The following is a 26,940-nucleotide window of genomic DNA, read 5'->3' as shown; positions in this document are numbered from 1 at the left end:
GGCATAGTGGTGCACGCTTGAGACAGGAGGATCGCACAGGTTTGAAGCCTTAGTGAGGTACTTAGTGAGACCCTGTTTCCAAATAAAGTATAAAATAGGTCTGAGAGTATAGCCCAGTGGTAGAAAAGCCCCTGGATTTCACCCTTAGTAACACACACACACACACACACACACACACACACACACACACACACACAAGTAGTTCTCAAGCTGTAGTCTACTTTGAACAGTCTTCAGACCTTAGTAGAAAGCTAGCCTCTCTTTGGTATGAAAATAGCAACTTAAAATTGACAATTTGGGCTGTGTGTGGTGATGCATGGCTGAGGCAGGATAATCATAAGTTTAAGGCCAGCCTGGGTAATTTATGGAGACCCAGTCTCAAGATACAAAATGACTGTGGATGTAGCTCAGTGGTAGAAAGCCCTGGGTTCAATCCCTAGTACCATCAAATAATAAGATAAATCATGTTTTCAAAGTGATCAGGTATATAAAGAAAAAAGCTAAAAAAAAAAAAAAAAAAAAAAAGCTGAGCCAGGCGTGGTGGTGCACACGAGGATCGTGGTACAGACAGCCTCAGCTATTTAGTGAGGCTCCCTTCCTTCCTTCCTTTTTTTTTTTTGGTGGTACTAGGGGTGGAACCCAGAGGCTTTCTACCTCCGGGCTATACTCTCAGACCTATTTTATACTTTATTTGAAAACGGTCTCACTAAGCTGCTGAGAGCCTCACTAAGTAGCTGAGGCTGGCTTCAAACCAGTGCAACTCTCCCGTCTCATCCTTCCAAGTGCTGGGATTACAAGTGTGCTCTACCATGTCCGTCTTTGGTGAGGCCCTTTTAAAGAAGGTGTGGTGGTGCACGCTTGTAATCCCTGCACTTGGGAGGCGGAGACAGGAGGATCGCGCAGGTTCAAAGCCAGCCTCACTGGCTTAAGAGACCCTGTTTCCAAATAAAAATGTAAAATAGGTCTGGGAGTGTAGCCCGGAGGTAGAAGGGCTTCCAGGAGCCCCAGTACCACCAAAATACAATAATAAAAAAATAGGGCTGGGGTGTAGCTCGAAGGTAGAATGCCCCTGGTTTTCATCCCTGGTACCACCAAAAAAGACAGAGAAAAGCTCACTTATGTGCAGTTTAGAGGGAAGATATAGGAGGACAATGTTTCCCACAGTGAAGAGCAGTAAGTGAATACCCGATCAGTTTGGGGAGTCACTTTTGCCCTTTCCTTTTAGTTCCATTAGCATCAGAAACTCACTGCCTCTCTTTGGTTAGAGCTTTACCTTTTTTTTTTTCCAGTACTGAGGATGGAACCCAGGGGTATCCTACCTCCGAGCTATACTTCCACCCAGCTGTATTTTTAATTCTTTATTCTGAAACAGCATCTCACTAAGTTGCAGGGGCCTCACTAAATAGCTGAGGCTGGCTACAAACCTGTGATCCTCATGTCTCAGCCTCCTAAGTACTGGGATTACAAGCATGCGCCACCACGCCTGGCTTGAGCTTTTCCCTTTCTTGTCTTCAGAAGAATCAGTTATTGCCAAGCGTGGTAGTGTATGCTTGTAATCCCAGTACGTGGGAGGCTGCGAGAGGATCACAGGTTCACAGCCAGCCTGAGCTATTTACTGAGGTCCTCTGTAGACCCTGTTCCAAAATGAAAATAAAATAGGGATAGGGGTATAGCTTAGAGGTAGAATACTCCTCAGTTCCACCCCTAGCACCACCAAAAAGAAAAAGGAAGAGTCAGTTATTAAGAAATGCTTATGCCTCCATTTTTCACGGTGACTGAAGAAGTGGGGACGTTAGGATTTACAGTACAGAGTACCATCACTGCTCTTCATGTGTTCGCAGAGTACCCCAGAATAGCCACTCAGCTCTGTGGGAATGGGTCTTGTTCACTCAGCTTTTGCAAAGAGATATTACCTGTTTGAAAACAATAAGAAAAAATATTAAAGCTTAGCCTGCTGCTGAGTAGCTGGCTCTACTGAGTAACTAGTTTGTTTTCATGGAAGTCAAACAGTGAAAATAAGCAGAGCTACTCTGTTTTCCTGAGTATCTGATAATCAGTTACAACTGAAGCCAAATTAATGTACTTTTTTTGTACCTGAGATTGAACCCAGAGGCATTCTACATCTGAGTAATACCCTATACCCAGACCTTTTATTTTTTTGTTTTGAACAGTGCCTTGCTAGGTTGCTGAGAGTCTCACTAAATCACTGAGGCTGGCCTTGAACCTGTGATTCTCCTATCAGTCTTCTAGCCTGACTCACCCCCCCGTCAGTACTGGGGATTGAACCCAGGGGCAGTCTACTTCCAAGCTAACCCCCTGCCCTATTTTTTATTCTTTTAACTTGAAACAGGGCCTCACTAAGAAGTTGAGGCTGGCTGTGAACCTATGATCCTCCTGTCTCAGCCTCCCAAATTACTAGTGTTACAAGCATGTGCCACTACACCTACCTTCACACTTCATTGAGTAGGAGCAGGTAAATCTGTCATTTATATAGGTAGGAATGGAAGACTGACTAGCTGGATTTGGTGGCACATGCTTGTAATATCAGTATTGGGAAACAGACAGGTTCAAAGGCTAGCCCCAGCAAATTAGTGAGATACTATGTCAAATCAAAAAGAATTAAAAGGGCTAGGAGTGTAGCTTGGAGATAGAATGCCCAGGTTTAATCCCTAATACTAAGAGTCTAAGACTGTGCTCAGTTTATCCCAAGGAGAAAGGTTCGAAGTAGGGAGTACATGATTAGCAGATACATCTACTGAAGCAGCAGCATCAGGGCCTTGGATGGCAGTTTATTAAATCATACTGCTCTCCAGCTAACTGGGGAATCAGAGGTATGCTTAAGGAGTTTAGCTCACAAGTTTGCCAGCTTTGATTTCCTGTCCTTGCTTCAACAGAGTTTTCCTTTAAGTTGTTGGTCTGGAAGAAACCTTTAAAGAGATAACCACTATGCTAAACAGGGCTGGTGTTTGATGTGGAGGCTGCTCAGAATGCTCCCCAAAGAGATGTCCTTAACTGGAAATCAGTGCTTGAAAAGCAGCCTGCTGAATGCTTTGTCTGGTCCCATTCCAAAATACTCCGGGGGTGCAGCACCTCTGCGTCTACCTAGCAGACAACGGTGGCACACACAATCCCAGTACTTGGGAGGCTGAAACAGGAGGATCAAGGGTTTGCAGCCAGCCTTAGCTATTTAGTGAGGCCCTCTACAACTTAGTGAGACCCTGTTTCAAAATAAATAATAATAAAAAAAAAATAGGGATGGGGGTGTAGTTCAGAGATAGAATGCCCCTGGGTGTAGTTCAGAGATAGAATGCCCCTGGGTTTCAATCCCTAGTTCTGCAAAATAAAACAAAAAAAATTGTCTACCTACCTGAGGTTCTGGGTTTAACTACTGGCCCAGAGTTCTTCTGAAGTTCCCATTTAAAGCTGGGCGTGATGACACATGCTTGTAATCCCAGTACTTAGGAGGCCGAGACAGAAGGATTGCAGCTTCACAGCCTGCCTTGGCAACTTGGTAAGGCTCTCAGCAACTTAGTAAGACCATGTTTCCAAATAAATAAAAAAGGCCTGGGGGTGTAGCTTAGAGGTAGAATGCCTCTGGGTTCAACCCCCAGTCCCAAAAAATAAAGTTCCCATTTAAAATATTTACAGTGAGGATAAACATGCAAGTCTCTTTTTGCCATGCATGCTATTTTGCATTTATTTATTTGTTTGTTTGTTTATTTATTTAGGTGGTGCTGGGGATGGAACCCAGGGGCCTTCTACCTCTGGGCTACACTCCCAGACCTATTTTATGTTTTATTTGGAAACAGGGTCTCTTAAGCCAGCAAGGCTGTCTTCGAACCTGCACAGTCCTCCCAATTGTGGGGATTACAAGCGTGCGCCACCATGCCCAACTACTTTTAATTTGAATAGAGTGCAAATGTAAAATTTGGGAAGCATCACACAAAATGCCAGGTATCTAGGTTCCCTGTGGGAAATGGTTGCATTCCTGCCTGATGCCAAAAGAGAAGCAGCTAGTGCCAGCTGCCCCCTTAGGCAGAGCTCCAGCTCCTGATCTGCACACCACACACCTTCCCATCCCGATGTGCCTGTTCTCATTACTGACTGGACCCTAGAAGGAAGCGTGGTATCTCATCTGCCCTCTTAGGTGCATGCACTTGATCCTTTTCCAAGTGTCTACACATACCACTTTGTCCTCACAGTCCTACTTCATCCCTTGGGCCACCCTGAGACTATCTGGACAATTCTGTTGAACCATGCATGGCAGCACATACCAGGGGGGGCCACAAAATACTCCTCCACCACACGCCGGGAGATTTGCAGTAGTTCTTCAGCACAGTTTCCTTCTGTGACACAGTCAGATCTCAAGTACAGACATCTACAAAACCCAAAAGCTCAAAGTCAGTCTCAGAGAATGGGGCTCCTGAGGGATTGTGGTGGAGATGGTAAAGAATGGAAGAACAGCTAGGCATATGGCGCACACTTGCAAGCCAAGTACTTGGGAGGCTGAGATAGGAGGATCACAGGTTTGTGGCCAGCCTCAGCTACTTGTGAGGCCCCCCAGAACTTAGACCCTATTTCAAAATTAAGAATAAAGCTGGGCGTGGTGGCACACTCTGTGGATCCTAGTACTTGGGAGGCTGAGATAGGAGGATCATAGGTTGTGGCTACTCAGCTACTTAGAGGGACCCCCCCCCTGCCAGCCCAATTTTTTAAATTCTTTTTGAAATAGTGAGACCCTATTTCAAAAAGAATAAAAAATTGGGCTGGGAGTATAGCTTGGAGGCAGAATGCCTCTGGGTTCAGCCCCCAGTAAAACACACACACACACATACACACACAAACACACGAGATCAGCTGGGTGTGGTGCCACATCTAAACCCAGTACTTGGAGGTAGAGACAGGAGGCTTGAGGGTTAGAGGCCAGCATATGACTTGACCAAGACTGTTTCCAGATTAAAAATAAAAATAGAGCTGGGGGATAGCTCAGAGGTAGAATGCCTCTGGGTTCAGTCCCTAGGAAAACACATGCATGAAAATAAGGGAGCATCAGGTTCTTGAGTTATGTCACAGCTCTAAGCAGCTATGGTCAAGAGTAGACCATAAAAGCTGGGCATGGTGGCGCAAGCCTGGAATCCCAATAATTGGAAAAATGAGACAGGATCACAGGTTTAAGGACAGCCTCAGCAAGTAGTGAGACTCAACCTATCAAGACCCTTTTTCAAAAGAAATATAAAATAGTGCTGAGGGTATAGTTTGGAGGTAAGAATGCCTCAGGGTTCAATCCCCAGGGACGGACACACACACACACACACACACACACACACACACACACACACACACGGCAACCAGGCTTGGTGTCGCAGATTTACAATCCCAATACTTGGGAGGCTGAGACAGGACTGCAGGTTTAAGGACAGCCTCAGCAAGTAGTGAAGGTCTCACTTAAGTTTTGGAGGGACTCACTAAGTAGCTGAGGCTGGCTATGAACCTGCAATCCTCCTGTATCAGCCTCCCAAGTCCTGGGATTACAGGTGTGCACCACCACACCTGGCTCTTATTTCTTTTCAAACAGGGCGTCACTAGGTTGCCTAGGCTGGCTCAAACTTGAGATCCTTCCTCAGCCTCCCAGTGGTAGTTAGGATTTCAGATGTATGTCGCCACACCCAATTCCTTTTGCCTCTATTGGATGCACTTCCACAGGTTTTTCCATAAGGAGCCTACTGGGTCAAAATATATTCACTTTAAAATTCTGAAGCCAGGCATGTCTGTAACCCTAGTACTTGGGAGGCTGGGACAGGAGAATCACAAGTTTGAGGACAAACTCAGCAAGTAGGAAGATTCTCAGGAACTCGGTGAGAGCCTGATTCAAAACAAAAAAACAAAGATGGACATGGTGGTGCTCTTTTGTAATCCCAGCATTCAGAAGGTGGAGACTGGAGGACTGTGTTCGCAGACAGCCTCAGCTACTTAGGCCCTTTGCCTCACTCAGTGATACCGTTTCAAAAATAACAGAAACTAAGAAATAGGGCTGGGGGTGTAGCTCAGCGGTACGATGCCCCTGGGTTCCATCCCCAGTACCACTCACACACACAAAATTAAAGAAAAAAATAGCCGGGCGTGGTGGTGCATGCTTGTAATCCCCGCACTTGGGAAGCGGAGACAGGAAGATTGCGCAGGTTCAAAGCTAGCCTTGTTGGCTTAAGAGACCCTGTTTCCAAATAAAAAATATATATAAAATAGGTCTGGGAGTGTATCCCGGAGGTAGAAGGGTTCCATCCCCATTACCACACACACACACACACACACACAAAAAAAAAATAGGGCTAGAGGTGTAACTCAGAGGTAAAATGCCCCTGGGTTCCATCCTCAGTACTGCAAACAAACAACAAAAGAAAAAAAAAAAAACCTAAAAACTGGCATGGTTGTGCAAGCTTATAATCCCAGTTTTTGGGTAGCTGAGACAGATTACAGGTTAGGGGCTACTTCGTGAGGTCCTCCACAATTCAGTGAGACCCCATTTCAAAAATAAAGAATAAACTGGGTGGGTGGTACACACTTGTAATCCCAGTACTTGGGAGGCTGAGAAGGGAGGATCACAGGTTTTCAGTCAGCCTCAGCTGACTTAGACCCTCTGCAATTTAGTGAGATCCTGTTTCAAAATAAAAAATAAAAAAATAGGGCTGGGGGTGTAGCTCAGAGGTAGAATGTCTCTGGGTTCAATTCCCAGTACCAAGAAAATAAAGAATAGAAAATAGCTAGGCGTGGTGGTGCACGCATGTAATCCCCGCGCTTGGGAGGCAGAGACAGGATTGCACAGGTTCGAAGCCAGCTGCACACGCTGGCTTAGGAGACCCTGTTTCCAAATAATAATAATAAAAAAAAAGAAATGTAAAAATAGGTCTGGGAGTGTAGCCTGGAGGTAGAAGGGCTTCCAGGAACCCCAGTACCACCCCCCCAAAAAAAAAGAATAGAAAATAGAGTTGGGGTCAGGTGTAGTGGTGCACGCTTGTAATTCCAGCATTTGGGAGGTTGAAACAGGAAGATCACGGTTCACGAAGAGCCTCAGCTACTTAGTGAGGCCCTCTGCAACTCAGTGAGACCCTGTTTCAAAATAAAGAATAAAAATAGGGCTGGGGGTGTAGCTTAGAGGTAGAATACCACTGGGTTCCATCCCCAGTACTGCAAAAAAAAAAAAAAAAAAGGTAGAATGCCTCTGGGTTCAATCACTAGTACTGAAAGAAAAAAAATATAAGGCTAGGATATAGTTACAAGGCTAAGACAGGAGGGAGCCAGGAGTAGTGGTGCCTGCTTGTAATCCCAGTACTTGGGAGGCTGAGACAGGACCACATGTTCGTGGCCAGTTCAGCAATTTAGGCCCTCCACAACTCAGAATTGTTTCAGAATAAAAAATAAAATAGAGCTGGAGGTGTAGCTCAAAGATAGCATGCCTCTGGGTTCAATCCCCAGTAACACACACACACGCACACACACACACACACACACACACACACACACACACACACACACACACAGAGTCAGGAGAAGAAAGTGAGAATGCGTAATTGGAAGAGGAAAGGGTGCTTGGGGTGGTCAGGCAGCCTGAGAAGGGTGAGATTACGAGTTGAGCGCACCATGCAACTATTTGGAGGCAGACAGAGAAACAGCTATCTAATGCAAAGACCCTATGTGAGAATGAACTTGGCTTGTTGGGGAAGCAGCTAAGGAAGCCACTGTGGCTGCAGGTTCAGAAACACCAAACTGTCCCAGTGGGTGGGCATAGACTCTATACAGTAGGACACTGTGAAAGTGGTGACTGGCAAGCTGCTCGGATGTTCCTACTGACACCCGAGGTCTTACAACGTAAGCAGGGAGGATGCTCAGTGCGAGTGGCGGGATCATAGTGGAAAAAGGGAAGAGTGAGACCACCTGCCACGGGCCAGTGACTAGGCTCACGTGTGTGTGTGTGTGTGTGTGTGTGTGTGTGTGTGTGTGTGTGTGTTACTGGTAATTGAATCCAGGGCATTCTACCTCCGAGCTACATGCCCAACACCTACTTTATGTTTTATTTTTGCGTGTTTGTTGGGGGGGGGGCGTGTGTTAGGGATTGAGCTCAAGGGCATTCGACCTCCAAGCTACACAAGTAACACCTATTTTATTTATTTAGCGGTACTAGGGATGGAACCCAGGGGCCTTCTACCTGAGCAACACCCCCCAACTCTATTTTTTCTTTATTTTTTATTTATTATTATTATTATTTCTTTTTTTTTTTTTTGCGGGTCTGGGATGGAACCCAGGGGCATTCGACCTCCGAGCTACACCACCCTGCCCTATTTTTTATTTATTTTGAGACAGGGTCTCACTAAGTTGCAGAGGTCCACGAACCCAGATCCTCCCGGATGCTGGGGTTACAAGCGTGCGCCACCACGCCCGGCTTTATCCTTTAATCTGAAACAAGGTCTCACCGAGTTGCAAAGAGCCTCACTAAAGTATTAGCTGAGGCTGTCCCTGAACCGCGACCCTCCAGTCTCAGCCTCCCAATGCCCGGCTCGGGCACATCCCTCAAGTTGCGAAGGCTCTAACCTGACCTCCGTGGAAAGGGGCCCTAACGCCGCTCTGACGGCTGCGGCCGGCGGTCACCTGTGCTCCAGCACGGACGCCAGGGGCTCCACGCCGTCCGTGTCCACCGCGCGGAGCCGGTCGGCGAAGGCCACGGCGCGCTCCAGCCGCGCCACCGCCTCGCGGCCGCCGAAGTCCACCAGCGCCAGGCGCTCCAGGTGCGCGGCGAGCGCGGCGGGCTTCCCGCTCGAGGCGCGGCGCCCGCCCCAGCCCCGCAGCGCCCGCCGCAGCCGCGCCGCCCGCGCCCACATCCCTGCGCGGCCGCCGTCGGGCGCGCGCACGCGACGCGAGCACGTAACGCGCGCACGTAACGCGAGCGACGCGCCCGAGTGACGGCGTCGGCGCGCGCCGGCCGCCGCAGCCATGAACAGCGTCGGCGAGGCCTGCACCGACATGAAGCGCGAGTACGACCAGTGCTTCAACCGCTGGTTCGCCGAGAAGTTCCTCAAGGGGGACGGCTCCGGGGACCCGTGCACCGACCTCTTCAAGCGCTACCAGCAGTGCGTGCAGGTGAGCCGCCCCGCGCCCCCCGGGCACTGACGGCCCCGTTCTGCAGGGCTCGGCCGACGCGCGCGTGTAGCTGGGCGTGAACCCGGGGGCATCCTACTTAGCTACACCCCTAGCCCGGATTTTGTTGTTGTTGTTGTTTGTTTTTGTTTTTTACTCTGAAACTGGGCTCAGAGCCGGGCGTGTGGCGCACGCTTGTAATCCCAGGATTTGGGAGGCCAAGACAGGAGATCACAGGTTCGCGGTCGGCCTCAGCAACTCAAGGCCCTCCGCAACTTAATGGTACACGGTTTCAAAGTAAACAAAGTAGGAGATTGAACGCGGGTTCAACTCTCAGTACCACAAAAAAGGTTAAAAAAAAAAAAAAGTAGGTTGGTGAGTCTATTTGCTGAGGTTGTCCTCGAACCTGCGATCCTCGTGCTTCCATGGAACTTTATAATTAATGTGTTTTCTCTTCCCATCAGAAAGCAATAAAGGAGAAAGAGATTCCAATTGAAGGACTAGAGTTCATGGGCCATGGCAAAGACAAGCCTGAAAACTCTTCATGACCTTGACCGTCATCTTGAAAATGGATTCCTCAGATCAGGAAATTGAGGACTCTGGATTTTTTAACTAAGGCTGTGAAGCTAGCTGTGGGATTTGATGAGTTTAGGAGGGAGGAGTTTTATTTCTTCATGTTTTTCTCTCACTTTTAAAAGATGAGCCATTACTCTTTGAGATGATTTCTCACTTGCTCTGGCATCTTGAAGGCTTCAGTGGACTAAAACTGAACAGTTTCTTGGGATTATGGTTGCACTACGTGGTCTGGAATCAACTTTAATTATACCTTGTATGTGAATGACGATAAACTAGTCCAGGTGATCAGGGATGCCTCCCTTCTTGGTTTTGCTGCAGAGGACATCGGTACCCCATACTGGGGTCATTGTTCATGAAAGCATTGGCTAGGATCCCTTTTTTTCTCTCAGGGGGCTAAAGCTCTAAAAGGGATCTGAGTACAGCGGTTTGTTTTTAAATAGTAACTGACAGTTAAGATTGCTGGTGGCCTGGGTTAGCAAAGAGGAAGACAGCTGTTAACACAGTTCCCTGCCTTAACAAGGTGTCCAATTAAGATGTGAAAGCTTCAAGAATGTTGAAGTAAACATTATTTCAGAGCTCACAGTGTACTTCAGGAATTCCATTACTTGGATTGGCTACGAAAGAGACCTAAACTACAGAGATTTGCTGCTGCCAGCCTTCAGCCCGTTAATGAAGTCAGCTGCATATCCTTAAAAAGCCAACATGCTGCAACTGGTTACATGGAGGGGAAAGGTGCTTGCTTTATTTGCCTACCTATAATGTCTGTAATCATGATGGAATAAATTGTAACATTTAGTTTTAATTATAATTTGCTCCTGGAATTTAGTGCATTTTACTCCACATAATGTAATATACACACTGAAGACAGGATCTACACACACACTTTTTGGTGGTACTGGGGATGGAACCCAAGGGTATTCTACCTCTGAGCTGTACCTCCATCCGTAACTTATTTGGAAACGGGGTCTTGCTAAGTTGCTGAAGATGGCCTCAAACCTGTGATACTCCTGTCTCAGCCTCCCAAGTACTGGGATTACAAGTGTGTACCACCACATCAGTCTGTGTTTTAGAATTTATTTTTTTGCAGTACTAAGGATTAAACCCCAGGGGTGTTCAACCTCTGAGCTACACCCCAGCCCTAATTTTTTATTCTTTATTTTGAAACAGGGTCTCATTGAGTTGCAGAGGACCTTACTAAGTCACTGGGGCTATCCGTAAACCCGGATCCTCTTGTCTCAGCCTCCCAAAATGCTGGGATTACAAGTGTGCACCACCACACCCAGCTTGTGTTTTATAATTTATTAAGTTATTAATTTTTTTGTAGGTCTGGGGATGGAACCCAGGGGCATCTGACCTCTGAACTACACTCCCTGCCTATTTCTTATTCTTTATTTTGAAACAGGGCCTCACTAAGTAGCTGAGGCTGTCTGCGAACCGCGATCCTCTGGTCTCAGCCTCTCAAATGCCGAGATGATTTAAAGGTTAAAAAAAAAAAAAAGTAAAAGTTAACTGGCCTTGGTAGCACACCTCTGTAATCCAGCTATAAGGAATCTTAGGCAAGTTCGTGGCCACCCTGGGCAACTTAGCAAGACCTAGACAAAAGGATGAAAAAGGGCTGGGAGTGTAGCTCAGTGGTAGGGGGTAGTAGTGGGGTATAGCTAGTGGTATAGCATGAGGGGGGCCACAATACCTGGAAAACAAGAAAGTGAGGATTTATCTAAAGTACTTTTGTATACCACTTACAAACACTGATTTCTAAAGTTTATTTCCACAGTAGCCTACAAGTATCTTTGTGTATGGTACTGGGGTTCCTGGAAACACTTCTACCTCCAGGTTACACTCCCAGACCTATTTTATACTATTTATTTGGAAACAGGGTCTCTTAAGCCAGCAAGGCTGGCTTCGAACCTGCGCAATCCTGTCTCTGCTTCCCAAGTGCAGGGATTACAAGCGTGTGCTACCACGTCCGGCCATACACAAGTACCTTATTAAAATAAATTTAAAAGCCAGGCATGGGCTGGGCATGGTGGCACACACGTGTAATCCCCACGCTTGGGAGGCTGAGACTGGAGGATCACACAGGTTCAAAGCCAGCCTCAGCTACTTAGTGAGGCTCTCAGCAACTTAGTGAGACCCTGTTTCCAAATAAAATATAAAACAGGTCTGGGAGTATAGCCTGGAGGTAGAAAGCCCCTGGGCTCCACCCCCAATACTACCAAAAAGATAGAAAATAAAAATAAATTTTAAAAAAAGCCAGGTGTGGTGGCACACACTTGTATTCCCAGTACATGGGAGGCTGAGACAGGAGGATCACACAGGTTCAAAGCCAGCCTCAGCTACTTAGTGAGGCTCTCAGAAATTTAGCGAGACCCTGTTTCCAAATAAAATATAAAATAGGAGCCAGGTGTGGTGGCACATGCTTGTTAATCCCAGCATTTGGGAAGATGAGACCAAAGGATCGCAGTTCGTGGGCAGCCTCAGCTACTTAGTGAGGCCCTATTTCAAAATAAAGAATAAAAAATAGGACTGGGAATGTAGATCAAAGGCAGAATGTTGTGGGTTCCATCCCTAGTACTGGAAAAAAATAAAATAGGTATGAGAATAGGCCTGAGGTAGGCCCTGGGTTCCATTCTCAATACCACAAATAAATAATAAATTTAATCCAGGTGTGATAGCATATGCTTGTAATCCCAGTAATTGTTGCGGAGGGCCTCACTAAACTGCTGAAGCCATCCTCATACCTCTGATCCTGTCTCAACCTCTCAAGTACTAGAATTATAAGCATGCACCACCATGCCAGGCTTTGAAATATAATTCTAAAGCTCAGCAAAATTCATGTAACTGTTAAGTCTGAAAAGATCAGATACGAACAGTGTCCCTGCTTTCTAGCCACATCTCGCAATATTTTTGGTGGTACTGGGGTTCCTGGAAGCCCTTCTCCGGGCTACACTCCCACAGGCTGCACTCCCAGACCTATTTTTTAACTTTTTTATGTGGAAACAGGGTCTCTTAAGCCAGCGAGGCTGGCTTCGAACCTGCGCGATCCTCCTGTCTCCGCCTCCCAAGCGTGGGAATTACAAGCCTGCGCCACCATGCCCGGCTGAGTAATATCTTAACTTGCTAACTCAGAAAATAATTCTGACCTCTTCATCCTATTTTGGCCTTGTCCTTTCCAGAAAGTGATTCCAACTACCTCAGCTACTGTTCAGTTCTGATGAGGAATTGCCCTCTCAGAATTATTTTAACTGTTACGGTTTCCTCCTTCCTAATTCTTAGAGCTATGGGATAGTTTTGTTTTTGTTGTTTGATAATGGAGATTGGACCCAGGGGCACTTTACCTCCACACTATCCCCCGGCTTTTTATTTTGTTTGGAAACATTCTCACTAGGTTGTTGAGTCTCACTATGTTGCTGAGGCCAGCCTTGAATCTGTGATCCTCCTGAGTAAGCCTCCCAAGTACTGGGATTACAAGCATGTGCCACCACTTCTGGTTTATGGGATAGTTTTAAATTTAGAAACATGGCAATACAATAAGCAGGAATGTGTTCTACATTCTTGTGCCTTATTTCTCCCTAGGTGTTTTTTTTTTTTTTTTTTTAAGCACTACTGGAGATAAAACCTGAGCTACAACCCCAGCCCTAGTTTTTAGTATTTACTTATTTATTTATGGCACTGGGGGTAGAACCCAGGGGCTTTTCTATCTCCGGGGTACACTCCCAGACCCATTTTATACTTTATTTGGAAACGGGATTTCACTAAGTTGCTTAGAGCCTAAGTAGCTGATGCTGGCTTCGAACCTGTGCAATCCTGTCTCAGCCTCTCAAGTAATGAGATTACAAGCCCGTGCCACCACACCCAGCTCTCCATAGGTTTCTAACCCTGTCAACCTTCAGGGTGCTGAGATGAGTCTTACCCTAAAATAAAAACCTGACTCATTTGAGGTCAGTTACCTTACAAGAGGAAGGATCCTGCACCAAATGCTGTGGCACGCCTCAAGAAAAAGCTCAGACCCAGAGGAAGCGCTTCCTACTGACAACCACACGTACCTCTGAGGTGTAGACTACAGCCATTCTAGTCTCTGCTATCCAAAGGGTGCCAGACACTCCATCTTTCTTTGAGACAGTCTCACCAGTAAGTCGCAGAGCTTCTCCATAAGTAGCTGAGGCGGTCCGCAAGCCTGCGATCCTCCATTCTCAGCCTCCCAAGAACCGAGATTAAAGCACCTGCCACCATCCCCAGCAGCAAATACTCCATCTCACACCTCATTAGCTCTGCTCCTCTGTAATCCTAGTCCCTTGGCTTTACCTGCCTTATGCAAAGGGAACCAAGAGGCCTGTTATAAAAAACCCAAGGACTACAAGTTTCAACCCATAACCAATAACCAATCTAAGTTTAAGTTATTTATTTAAGCCATCTCCTGCCACACAGGGATGGAAGATCAGTATAATGGTCATCACTTGATAGAAGTAGAGGTAAGCTTAGCGTCCCGCACACTTTTCTGGTCCTTGTGCCGAGTATTGGTCCAAACTACTGCAGTAGTCCCCGATGCCTTGGTAGTGGTCCAGGTCCTCTCTATTCATCTTCATAGCCAGTTGGAAGCGGATTCACATGAGGGTTATGGAAGAGAGTGTGGTTACCATCTCCCCAGGGAAAGGGCTGTGAAGTGAAAATGTCAATATCAATTAGGTAATTTCAGGAACTAGTTCAGAAGGAACGCTTCCATGAACTTCTGAGAACGGGATGATAAAAAACACAATCAGCCGGGCGTGGTGGCACACACTTGTAATCCCCGCGCTTGGGAGGCTGAGACAGGAGGATCGCACAGGTTCAAAGCCAGCCTCAGCTACTGAGTGAGGCCCCAGCAACTTAGTGAGACCCTGTTTCCAAATAAAATATAAAATAGGTCTGAGAGTGTAGCCCGAAGGTAGGAAGACTCTGGGTTCCACCCCCAGTACCACCAAAAACAAACACAAAAAATCAAAATTAGTCCTTCAACTACTTTCATATTTCATTCTTCTCATTATTATTTTTGGTACTACTGAACCTGGGGGTGTTCTCTCTGAGCTACACCTTTAGCCCCTATCTCACCCTTGAAATAGAATCTCACTAAGTAGCTGAGGTTAGCACTGTTCTGTGATCCTCCTGTTTCAGCCCCCAAAGTACTGGAATTACAGGCTTGTGCCACTGCTCCTGGCTTTGTGTGTGCAGTACTGGGGTAGAACCCACGGGCATTCTACCTTCGAGCTATACCCCAAGCTCTACTTTTTATTCTTTATTTTGAAACAGGGTCTCACTGAGTTGCAAAGGAATCCTCATGAACCGGAATCCTCCTGTCTCAGCCTCCCAAATGCTGGGATTACAAGCATGCACAACCACGTCCGACTCTTAATTTTTTATTTTACTTGCTTACTTATTAGTACTGGGAATTGAATCCAGGGGCATTCTACTTCTAAGTTACACCTCAGCCCTATTTTATTTTGAAACAGGGTTTAAGTTGCTGAGGCCCTCATTAAGTTGCTGAGACTGGTCTCAAACCTGCAATCTTCCTACTGCAGCCTCCCAAGTGCTGGGATTACAGGCATGCGCCACCATGTCCTCCTGGCTTGATTTTTAATTTTGAGACAGTCTAGCTAAGTTTTCCATGCTGGCCTTTAAGAATATTTTGGTCAGTGATGAAAAGCTGTCTAACAAAGACCCCATATCAGGAGAAGAAAATATTGGGCTGCGGATGTAGCTCAGTGGTAGAGCACTTGCCTAGTATGCACAAAGCCCTGGGTTCAATCCCCAGCACTGCAAAAACAAAAAGCGTAAACTTCAAATCATCGGTATCAGAATGGTATCCTTAGGTACAGGGAGGAGATACTTATTTAAATAAGCAGATTTCTAGGCTCCATCCCAGATGTGAAATATTCTCTGGACTGGGAAACTGCAACCCACTGTCTATTACTTTGCCCATAACCTCTGAGAAGCACTCCCAATGGTTTCCCAACACAGTGTATTTTGTCTCCCATGAAACATGGGGCAGTATTTGCAGATATTTGTGGGGAGATAGTACCGCCATCTAGTGGGTCTTTGAGATACATCCATGTCTCAGTGCACAGGATAGTAATCTTGTCCTTGTAAGAGATCCAGGCAGAAAAGCCAATGGCGCTGAGACTGGAAAACCTTGCTGTGTGGCTCCTAACTCCAGTGTACAAGGGTGCAGTAGGGCTAAACGACTCAAAAACTTAAAAGTATAGATTAAGTTTCAATGAGGCCAATCCTGTCATAATTATTAAATAACAACAAGCCTTGTAAACAATACAGTAAGCAAATTATGGCGATTTGAGTACCGGGGAGCCTGAGACAAGAGGATCACAGGTTCAAGGCCAGTCTCAGCAACTTAGGGAGGCCCTCCACAACTGAGATCCTGTTTCAAAATACAAAAAGAAAAAAAGAAAGAAAAGCCAGTGTGAGCCGGGCGTGGTGCTGCACACTTGTAATCCCCGCACTTGGGAGGCTGAGACAGGATGATCGCACAGGTTCGAAGCCAGCCTCAGCTACTTAGGCTCTCAGCAACTTACTGAGACCCTGTCTCCAAATAAAATATAAAATAGGTCTGGGAGTATAGCCCGGAGATATAAAGCCCCTAGGTTCCACCCCCAGTACCAAGAAGAAGAAAAAAAAAGCCGGTGTGGTGGTGCACCCTTGTAACCCCAGCATTTGGGAGGCTGAGACAGACTGCAGTTCGCGGACAGCCTCCGCTACTTAGTGAGGCGCGGATCAAGGAAAGAGAACGCATTACAGGCGCACCTTGGTCCTGATGCGGAGATGCGGGTAGGCGACGAACTCAGGCCTCTCGTGTTCTCCGTGGCGCGACTTGAGGAAGACATTCAGCATGCTCACCGCCACCCCCGGGAGCGCGACGAAGTAGGTGAGGGCTTTCCACATGCGAGCTGCGGAGGGGCCACGACCGCTCAGCCCCGGCCCGGAGCCCGCCCTCCCACGCCCCCTCGGCCAAGGTCACGGCCCGCCCGCCCGCCGGCCCCGCAGCCCAGCACCTGAGCCCTCCTCGCCGTGGGCGCCACTCGACATGGGTCGCCCCACCTGCGGACCCGCCCGACGCAGCAGCCGGGAAACCCGGGACGCAGACACCGCCGCCGCCGCCGCCGCCATTTTGACCTGTAGTGCCAGAGAACCGGAAGCGGAAGTTAAAATGGCTTTGGGGGCGGGACCACAGGCTCAAAGAAGAGTTTCTATTGGACAACGCTTTCGCTTCGCCTAACGGGACCGGGGAGCATGCGCACTATCATCCCGGCGGTCGAGTCCTTGTCAAAATCCTCCCCGCCGCCCACGCCGAGGGAGCATGCGCTCTGCGGTCCCCTCTGCGCCTTCCCTCGTGCGCATGCGCGCCCGCCTCCCGCCTCCAGCCTTACAGGGCACCCGGGAACCTATCCGATCGCCGCGTTCGTCGGTGTCCAGGGATAGCGTCTGGAAGCTCCGGGCGCAAAACACCTTATTCAAAATGCCTATCGCCTTTCTTGCCATCAACTGACTGCGTTTGTTTGTTTGTTTGTTTGTTTGTTTGTTTGTTTTCATGGTCGGCTCACACCCGAGCGTTTGCCATTACAGCATTCTCGCAGTAATCTAGGAATGGTGTAATCAGGATTCATGCCTGGCACGTAGTAGGTGCTTAATACAATTGAATGAATGAATTAATGAATGAATGGATAATGAATAGCAAATGGGACCAGAAAGAGCCCTGGAATTGGTGCCAGAAAACTGGATTGTAGTGAAGCATGGTGGCGCACACTTGTAATCCCAACATTTGGGAGGCTGAGACAGGAGTATCTCGGTTCGTGGCCAGCCTCGGCTACTACTTAATGAGGCCCTTTGCAACTCAGTGAGACCCTGTTTCAAAATAAAGAATAAAAAATAGGGATGGGGTTGTAGCTTTGGAGGTAGAATGCCCCTGGGTTCCATCCCCAGAACCTATAAAGAGAGAGAAAGAGAGGAGAGAGAGAGGAGAGGGGAGAGAGGGAGGGAGGGAGAGGGAGAGGGAGGGGGGAGAGAGAGAGAGAGAGAGAGAGAGAGAGAGAGAGAGAGAGAGAGAGAAAGTAAATTCCCGCGGATCATCTTCACTATCTTCAACTTGTAGCCTCAGGACATGCTGACTTTCTCTCTCTCTTGAAATTCTGTATCTGAACCAGGCACGGAGGTGAATGCCTGTAATCCTTTTAGTTGGGAGGCTGAGACTGGAGGATCGCAGATCGCGGCCAGCCTCAGCAATTTAGTAAGGCTCTCTGCAATTTAGTGAGACTCTGTTTCCAATATAGATATAGGTATAGATATATAGATATATGCATAGCTCAGAGGTAGGATGTCTCTGGGTTTTAATCCCTAGTTTAAAAAAAAATCTAAACCGGGTATGGTGGCACACGCTTGTAATCCCAGCATCTGGGAGGCTGAGACAGGAGGATCGCAGTTTTCAGACAGCCTCAGCTACTTAGTGAGGTACTTTGCAACTCAGTGAGACCCTGTTTCAAAATAAAGAATAAAAATAGAGCTGGGTGTGGCCGGAAAGTAGAATCCCAGTACTTGGGATGCTGAGACAGGAATATTGCAGGTTCCAGGACAGCCTCAGCAAGCAGTGAGACTCTCAGAGACTCATCAACCTAGTGAGACCTTGTTTTAAAAATAAAAATAAAATAGGGGTGAGGGTGTAATTCAAAGGTTGAATGCCCTTGGGTTCCAACTTCAGACCCTCAAAAAATATTAAATAAATTAATAAATGTCTTTTTTTGTGTTATTGGGGAAAGAACTACCTCCCAGCCACACCCCCAGCCCTATTTTTTATTTTGAAACAGGGTCTCACTGGGTTGCAAAGGGCCTCACTAAGTAGTAGCTGAGGCTGGCCTTGAACCACCATCCTCCAGTCTCAGCCTCTCGAATGCTGGGATTACCAGCATGCATCACCACGCCTGGTAATAAATATCATTTTAGCTGGGGGTGGAGGCATATGCCTCTAATCTCAGTTCTTGGGGGGAGGCTGAGGCAGGAGAATTGCAGATTCAAGGCCAACTTAGTGAGACCCACAGCAACTTTGAAAGACCCTGTTTCAAAATTTTAAAAAGGTGGGGGCTGGGGTGCAGCTCTGAGGTAGAGAATGCCCCTGGGGTCCATCCCCAGTGCCAAAAAAGTCATCAGAGGCCTTGACTCCAGCGCGGCAGCGCCTGCCCCCGACACTCTATCTGCCTGACAGTGTGTTATCAGCTCCATCGTGCTTACCGCCATCTGCTCTATTAAATATTGATGGATTTGTCATCTGCCACCCTGCACCAAACACCACAGGGGAAAGGACTCCGTTTTGTCCATTGATATCACCCCAGCACTTGAAACAGGCACTCTGAGTATGCATTAGTCCCCACCACCAGCCATGAGGCTGTGAGGTAGCTACTGTTCTCCCATTTTCTTTTTTTTGGTGGTACAGGGGTTCCTGGAAGCCCTTCTACCTCCGGGCTACACTCCTAGACCTATTTTTACATTTTTATTTGGAAACAGGGTCTCCTAAGCCAGTGCGCGCGGCTGGCTTCGAACCTGCGCGATCCTTCTGTCTCTGTCCCAAGCGCGGGGATTACAAGTGTGAGCCACCATGCCCAGCCTCCCCATTTTTTTTTTTTAAGTTACCAAGGGTTGAACCCCAGGGCATTCAGCCTCCAAGCTCTATTTTTCCTTCCTTCCTTCCTTCCTTCCTTCCTTTTTTTAATTTTTTTTTTTATTTTGGCGGGCCTAAGGATGGAACCCAGGGGCATTCAACCTCCAAGTTGTTACACCTCCTGCCCTATTTTATTTTTATTTTAAAACAAGGTCTCGCTAGGTTGATGAGAGTTTCTAAGAGTCTCACTGCTTGCTGAGGCTGTCCTGGAACCTGCAATCCTCCTGTCTCAGCATCCTAAGTACTGGAGTTACAGGCAAGCACCAGCACAATTTTATTCTTTATTTTGAAACAGGGTCTCATTAAGTAGCTGAGGCTGGCCACGAACTTGTGACCCTCCTCTCTCAGCCCCCCAAGTACTGGGTTTATAAGCATGAGCCACCACACCCTGGCCTCCTATTTTGTACAGATGATCAAATTGAGACTGAGAAGTGGAGGAAATTACCCAAGGTCAACACAGCAAGTGGCAAGAGGTGAGCCCAGGCAGTTTGGGGCTCCAGCCGGTTCTCTGAGTGTCAAAACCAAAGGATTTGCTGGGCCGGGCGTGGTGGTGCACACTTGTAATCCCCGCGCTTGGGAGGCTGAGACCGGAGGATCATGGTTCGCGGACAGCCTCAGCTATTGAGCAAGACCCTGTTTCAAAATAAAGAATAACAAATAGAGCTAGGGGTGTAGCTTGGAGGTAGAATGCCCCTGGGTTCCATCCCCAGTATAGAAGAAGGAGGAGGAGGAGGAGGAGGAGGAGGAGGAGGAGGAGGAGGAGGAGGATCATTTATTATTATTATTATTTTTTTTTAAACTGGGGAGTGAACCTGGAGCATTCTATCTCCAAGATGCACCCCCCATTCCCATTTTCTTTTTCTTTTTTTCTTTTATGCAGTACTAGGGATTGAACTCAGCGGCATTCTACCCCTGAGCTACCCAAATTTTTTTTTTTTTTTTTTTTTTTTTTTTTTTTTTTTTTGCGGTACTGGGGATGGAACCCAGGGGCATTCTACCTTTGAGTTGCACCCCCAGCCCTATTTTATTTTTTATTCTCTACTTTGAAACCAGGTGTCACTGAATTGCAAAGACTGTCCTTAAACCATTCCCCGGTCCCAGCCTCCCAAATGCTGAGGTTACAAGCATGCGCCACCACACCCAGCCCCAGCCCAATTTGTTTTGTTTTGTTTTGTTTTGTTTTGTTTTGTTTTGTTTTGTTTTGTTTTGTTTGGTGGTACTGGGGTTCCTGGAGGCCCTTCTACCTCCAGGCTACACTCCCAGACCTATTTTTTTTTTTTAATTTGGAAACAGGGTCTCTCTCTCTCTCTCTTTTTTTTTTTTTTTTTTTTTTTTTTTGGTGGTACTGGGGTTCCTGGAAGCCCTTCTACCGCCGGGCTACACTCCCAGACCTATTTTTACATTTTTAAAAAAATTTATTTGGAAACAAGGTCTCCTAAGCCAGGGCTTGGCTGGCTTCGAACCTGCGCGATCCTCCTGTCTCTGCCTCCCAAGCGCGGGGATTACAAGCGTGCGCCACCACGCCCGGCTTTTTATTCTTTATTTTGAAACAGGGTCTCACTAAGTTGCAGAGGGCCTCACTAAGTAGCTGAGGCTGTCCGTGAACCACGATCCTCAGTCTCAGCCTCCCAAATGCTATCACGCCCGGCTCTGTTTTGTTTTGTTTTGTTTTATTTTATTATTTTGGCACCAGAGATTGAACTCAGAGGCATGTCCAAGCTATACCCTCAGCCCTATTTTATTTTTATTTTGAAGCAAGGTCTCTGTAGGTTGAGAGTCTCACTACTTGCTGAACTGTTCTCAAACCTGAAATTCTCCTGTTTCAGTCTCCCAAATACTGGAATTTTATTTTTTAATTAATTAATTAATTTATTTATTTATTTATTTGCGGGTCTGGGGATGGAACTCATGGGCATTCGACTTCTGAGCTACACCTCCTGCCCTATTTTTTATTCTTTCTTTCTTTCCTTCTTTCTTTTTTCTTTCTTTTTAATTTTTTAAATTTTTTTGCTGGTCTGGGGATGGAACTCAGGGGCATTTGACCTACGAGCTACACCCCCTGCCCTATTTTTTTTATTCTTTATTTTGAAACCGGATCTAACTGAGTTGCAGAGTAGCTGCAACTCAGCTACTCTAAGTAGCTGAGGCTGCCCACGAACCATGGTCCTCCAGTCTCAGCCTCCCGAATGCTGGGATTACAAGCGTGCGCCACCACGCCCGGCTTATTTTTTTATTTTGAAACAAGATCTAAGAGAGCGTAATGGTGCATAACTGTAATCTAAGTACTTGGGAAGATGAGACAGGAGGAAAGAAGGTTCAAGACCAGCCTCAGCAAGTAGTAAGACTCTTAGTAACCTGGCAAGACCCTTTTCAAAACAAAAAATAAAAAGGGCTGGGGGTGTGTGGCTCAGAGGTAGAATACCCCTGGATTCAATCTCAAGTAACTAAAAAAATAAAAATAATTGTGCATAGCTGGGCGTGGTGGTGCACGCTTGTAATCCCAGCCTTCGGGAGGCTGAGACGGGAGGATCGTGGTTCACAGACAGCCTCAGCTACTTAGTGAGACCCTGTTTCAAAATAAAGAACAAAAAATAGGGCAGGGGGTGTAGCTCGGAGGTCAAATGCCCCTGGGTTCCATCCCCAGACCCACAAAATAAATAAATAAATAAATAAATAAATAAATAAATAAATAAATAAATAAATAAAAATAAATAAATAACTGTGTGTGGTGGCACAGTTATTATAATCTTATAATACTTGGGAGGCTAAGACATGGGAATCATGGGTTCTGGGCCAGCCTTGGGTACTTAGTCGGGCCCTCTGCAACTTAGTGAAACCTTGTTTCAAATTAAAAATAAGAACTAGGCATGGTGGCACTCGCTTGTAATCCCAGTACTTGGAAGGCTGAGAAAGGAGGATCGCAGGTTGGAAGCCAGCCTTGACAACTTAGCGAAGCCCTCCACAACTTAGTGAGACCCTATTTTCAAATAAGAAATAAAAATCGGGCTCAGAGGTAGAATGCCTCTGGGTTCAATCCCGAGTGCCACACACATACACAAGAATAATAGTAATAGAGAATAAAAAATAGGGCTGGGGTGTAGCTCAGAGGTAGAATGCCCCTGGGTCTCATCCCAGTACCACAAAAAATAAAATAAAAAGAGTTTAGCACAGAGATAGAAAAATACTAGGTGCAACCCCCAGTATCACAAAAATAAAACAAACAAAATCATGGTCTTGCTAAATTGCTGAGGCAGGCCTCAAGTCTGATCCTTTTTTCTCAGCCTCCCAAGTACATACCAGATAATAATAATAATAATAATAATAATAATAATAATAATAATAATAATAAATTTTGGTGGTACTGGGAGTGGAACCCAGAGGCTTTCTACCTCCGGGCTTTTGCCACCATGCCTGGCATAATAATTATTATTTAAAATGTTTGGAAAGCTGGACATGGTGGCACACGCTTGTAATCCCAGCATTTGGGATGATGAGACAGGAGGATCGTGGTTCGTGGACAGCCTCAGCTACTTAATGATGCCCTTTACAACTCAGTGAGACCCTGTTTCAAAATAAAGAATAAAAGCCGGGCGTGGTGGCGCACACTTGTAATCCCCGCGCTTGGGAGGCGGAGACAGGAGGATATCGCAGGTTCGAAGCCAGCTGCGCTGGCTTACGAGACCGTTTCCAAAAATAAAATAAAACAGGTCTGGGAGTGTAGCCCAGAGGTAGAAGGGCTTCCAGGAACCCCAGTACCACCAAAAAAAAAAAAAAAAGAAAAGAAAAAAAAGAAAAGAAAAGAAAAAAGAAAAGAAAAGAAAAAAAAATAGGGCTGGGGGTGCAGCTCAGCTTAGGAGTCTGAGAGAGGAGGATGGAAGGTTTGTGGACAGCCTTAGCTACTTAGCAAGGGCCTCTGCAACTTAGTGAGACCTTGTTTCAAAATAAAGAATAAAAAATAGGGCTGGGGATGTCACTCAGAGGTAGAATACCCCTGGGTTCAATCCCCAGTACTGCAAAAATAAATAAAAATAAAAATAAAAATAAATGAGTCGGGCGTGGTGGCGCAGGCTTGTAATCCCAGCATTCGGGAGGCTGAGACCTGAGGATCGCGGTTCGCGGACAGCCTCAGCTACTTAGTGAGGCCGTCTGCAAATCAGTGAGATCCGGTTTTAAAATAAATAATATTAAAAAAAAAATAGGGCAGAGGGTGTAGCTCGGAGGTCAAATGCCCCTGGGTTCCGTCCCAGACCTGCCAAAAAAAAAAAAAAGAAAGATAGAGTCTAGCTGTGTCTAGCAGGCATGGTGACATGCACCTGTGTTTCTCCCACTCACCAGGAGTACAAGGCCAGCCAGGGCAACAGAGTAAGACTATCTAAAAACAGTAGCTAGCCAGGCGAGGTGCACATCCGTAATCCCAGTACTCATGAGGCTGAGACAGGAGGACGGCAGCTTTGCCACCAGCCTCAGGTACTTAGTGAGGCCCCCCGAAACTTAGTAAGATCTTGTTTCAAAATAAAAGAATAGAACCAGGCGTGGTGGCAAACGCGTATGTAATCCCAGTGCTTGGGAGGCTGAGACAGGAGGATCGCGCAGGTTCAAAGCCAGCCTCGGCTACTTAGGCTCTCAGCAACTTAGTGAGACCCTGTTTCCAAATAAAGTATAAAATAGGGCTGGGGTTGTAGCTTGGAGGTAGAAAGCCCTGGGTTCAATCCCCAGTACCGCAAGTAAATGAATAAATTTCGACCACGAATGCATATTACTTCCCTAGTTAGAACTAGGGCTTCTCGGTTGCTGGGATTAGGCCATCAGACTGTGCACCCCGAGAGGCGGCCTGCGGCTCCAGGCGCCCTTCCTCTTCCCTACAGGACGCTGCCCGGGCGCGGGCCGCAGTACCGCTCCCGCCCGGTGGGTGGCAGGCTCCGCATGTGCGGGCGCCCACGAGCGCCGGGAGCCTCGCCGAGACCTTCAACGTGGCTGTCTGCTCTCAGGATCCTTGAAGGAGGGAGGAGGCGGGACCGTGAGCGGGATGGAGGGAGGCCGCGGGCCGGGGACTCCTTCTTAGGACCTTCCCAGGGACTTCTGTGTCTTCCATGACTTGGGCCAAAAAGATGAATCTTCGATTCCCACGTGGGTGGGTGGGAGATACTGGAAAACCTCCTCCCTGTCCTGAGCGGTCTTCATCGACATACTCCTACCCGCAGGGTCTCACTAAGTTGCTGAGAGCCTCACTAAGTAGCTGAGGCTGGCTTCGAACCTGTGCGATCCTCCTGTATCAGCCTCCCAAGCACCAGGATTACAGTGCGCCACCACGCCCGGCTTGCTATTAATTATTAATGCACTGATTTACCTAACCTAACCGAGATGGTGGCACTTGACATCTCTCTCTCTCTCTCTCTCTCTCTCTCTCTCTTTTCTTTTCTTTTCTTTTCTTTTCTTTTCTTTTTTGCTGTACTGGGGATTGAACCCAGGGGCATTCGACCTCCGAGTTAAACCCCAGCCCTATTATTATTATTATTATTATTTTTTTTTTTTTTTTGGTGGTACTGGGGATGGAATCCAGGGGCTTCTGCCTCCAGGATACACTCCCAGACCTATTTTATATTTTATGGAGACAGGGTCTCTTAAACCAGCTGAGGCTGGCTTCGAACCTGCGCGTCCCTCCTGTCTCGCCTCCCAAGCACGGGGATTACAAGCGTGCGCCACCACACCGGGCCCCAGCCCTATTTTTGTATTCTTTATTTTGAAACGGGGTCTCATTGAGTTGCGGAGCACCTCACTTAGCATCTTAGGCTGGCCCCGAACCTGCTATCTTCCTTTCTCAGCCTCCCAAGTTACAAACATGCACCTCCATGCCTGGCTGACTTCTTCTTAATAATTAAGTACTGAAAAGTAAACACCTCAGTCAGGAATGAAAAGCCTGGCCCACCGCTGCCTCCAGCCACCCCACATCAGTGATTTTTTTTTTTTTTTTTTTGTGGTACTGGAGATGGAACCCAGAGGCTTTCTACCTCCGGGCTACACTCCCAGACCTATTGTATATTTTATTTGGAAACAGGGTCTTACTAAGTTGCTGAGAGCCTCACTAAGTAGCTGAGGCTGGCTTCGAACCTGCGCGATCCTCCTGTCTCAGCCTCCCAAGCGCGGGGATTACAAGCGTGTGCCACCACGCCCGGCAACACATCAGGGATTTCTGATGTGTCCTAGAGATGTTCTGTGTATAGGTGAAAACCTATTTACTGCCTCTGATACTCACCGCTGTTTTTCTGAAATACGGAAAAGTCCATGGTTTCTACCCCCAGAATTAGGTGTAATTTATTTATTCATTCCTTCCTTCCTCTCTTTTCTCTTTCTTTCTTTCTTTCTTTCTTCTTTCTTTCTTTCTTCCTTCCTTCCTCCTTTCTCTCTTTTCCTTTTTTTCTTTCTTTCTTCTTTTTTGTGGTACTAAAGATTAAACCCAGCAGCATTTTACCTCTGAGCTGCACTGCCAGGGTTTGTTTGTTTATATATTTATTCATTTATTTATTGGCACTGAAGATTAAATGCAGGGGTATTCTACCTCTAAGCTATACCTCTAGCCCTACTTTTATTTTATTTATTATTTTTTCTTTCTTTCTTTTTGTGGTGCTGGTGATTAAATCCAGGGCATTCTACCTCTGAGCTACACCCCTAGCCCGTTTTTTATTCTTTATTTTGAAATAGGGTCTCACTAAGTTGCAGAGGGCCTCACTGAGTAGCTGAGGCTGGCATTGAACCCAATCCGCCTGTTTTAGCCTCCCATGTACTAGATTACAAACACTCGCCACCACACCTGGCTCTCCAGCCCTATATTTTAGTTTTATTTGAAACAAGTTTTCCCAGCAGGTTTACACTTGTTAATCCCTGCATTTGGGAGGCTGAGACAGGAGGATCGCAGTTCTCGGACATCCTCAGCTACTACTTAGTGAGGCCCTTTGCAACTCAGTGAGACCCTGTTTCAAAATAAAGAATAAAAAATAGAGCCTCGGCCTCGGACCCTGAAGCCTCCGCCATGTTGATGCCCAAGAAGAACAGGATCGCCATCTATGAACTCCTTTTTAAGGAGGGAGTGATGGTAGCCAAGAAGGATGTCCACATGCCCAAGCACCCGGAGCTGGCAGACAAGAACGTGCCCAACCTTCACGTCATGAAGGCCATGCAGTCTCTCAAGTCTCGTGGCTACGTGAAGGAACAGTTTGCCTGGAGACATTTCTACTGGTACCTCACCAACGAGGGCATCCAGTATCTTCGTGATTACCTCCACTTGCCTCCTGAGATCGTGCCTGCCACCCTGCGTCGCAGCCGGCCAGAGACTGGCAGGCCTCGGCCCAAAGGCCTGGAAGGAGAGCGACCTGCAAGACTCATGAGAGGAGAAGCCGACAGAGACACCTACAGACGGAGCGCTGTGCCCCCTGGTGCTGACAAGAAAGCCGAGGCTGGGGCTGGGTCAGCCACTGAATTCCAGTTTAGAGGCGGGTTTGGTAGAGGACGCGGTCAGCCACCTCAGTGAAGTCGGCGGGGATTGCTTC

General features: G+C 47.0%; 4 protein-coding genes across 4 annotated transcripts; 2 read left to right on the top strand and 2 right to left on the bottom strand.

Annotated features, from left to right (window-relative positions):
• Positions 1–1,860: 1,860 nt before the first annotated feature.
• GATC (glutamyl-tRNA amidotransferase subunit C) lies at positions 1,861–8,984 on the bottom strand (the record flags this gene model as incomplete). The annotated part of the gene is made up of 3 exons (XM_080717776.1): positions 1,861–1,913; positions 4,275–4,378; positions 8,641–8,984. The coding sequence occupies 3 exons, from the start codon at positions 8,982–8,984 to the stop codon at positions 1,861–1,863; spliced, it is 501 nt and encodes a 166-aa protein (XP_080573902.1).
• On the top strand, positions 8,977–9,674 carry TRIAP1 (TP53 regulated inhibitor of apoptosis 1; the record flags this gene model as incomplete). The annotated part of the gene is made up of 2 exons (XM_080717954.1): positions 8,977–9,129; positions 9,591–9,674. The coding sequence occupies exons 1-2, from the start codon at positions 8,983–8,985 to the stop codon at positions 9,672–9,674; spliced, it is 231 nt and encodes a 76-aa protein (XP_080574080.1). The 5' UTR covers positions 8,977–8,982.
• A 4,600-nt stretch (positions 9,675–14,274) lies between these two features.
• Positions 14,275–16,857, bottom strand: COX6A1 (cytochrome c oxidase subunit 6A1; the record flags this gene model as incomplete). Its single annotated transcript, XM_080717939.1, has 3 exons — positions 14,275–14,358; positions 16,495–16,637; positions 16,743–16,857. 3 exons carry the CDS (start codon positions 16,855–16,857, stop codon positions 14,275–14,277), a joined length of 342 nt encoding a protein of 113 aa, XP_080574065.1.
• Positions 16,858–26,406: 9,549 nt separating this feature from the next.
• LOC308278041 (small ribosomal subunit protein eS10-like) lies at positions 26,407–26,921 on the top strand (the record flags this gene model as incomplete). The annotated part of the gene is made up of 1 exon (XM_080717612.1): positions 26,407–26,921. The coding sequence occupies exon 1, from the start codon at positions 26,424–26,426 to the stop codon at positions 26,919–26,921; it is 498 nt and encodes a 165-aa protein (XP_080573738.1). The 5' UTR covers positions 26,407–26,423.
• Positions 26,922–26,940: the final 19 nt, after the last annotated feature.

This window comes from Muscardinus avellanarius (assembly GCF_963383645.1).
Source record: "Muscardinus avellanarius genome assembly, chromosome: 21".
In the NCBI taxonomy this organism is placed as follows: Eukaryota; Metazoa; Chordata; class Mammalia; order Rodentia; family Gliridae; genus Muscardinus; species Muscardinus avellanarius.
Note: the sequence above shows the minus strand (reverse complement) of the source record. Positions and strands in the feature narration are given on the sequence as shown.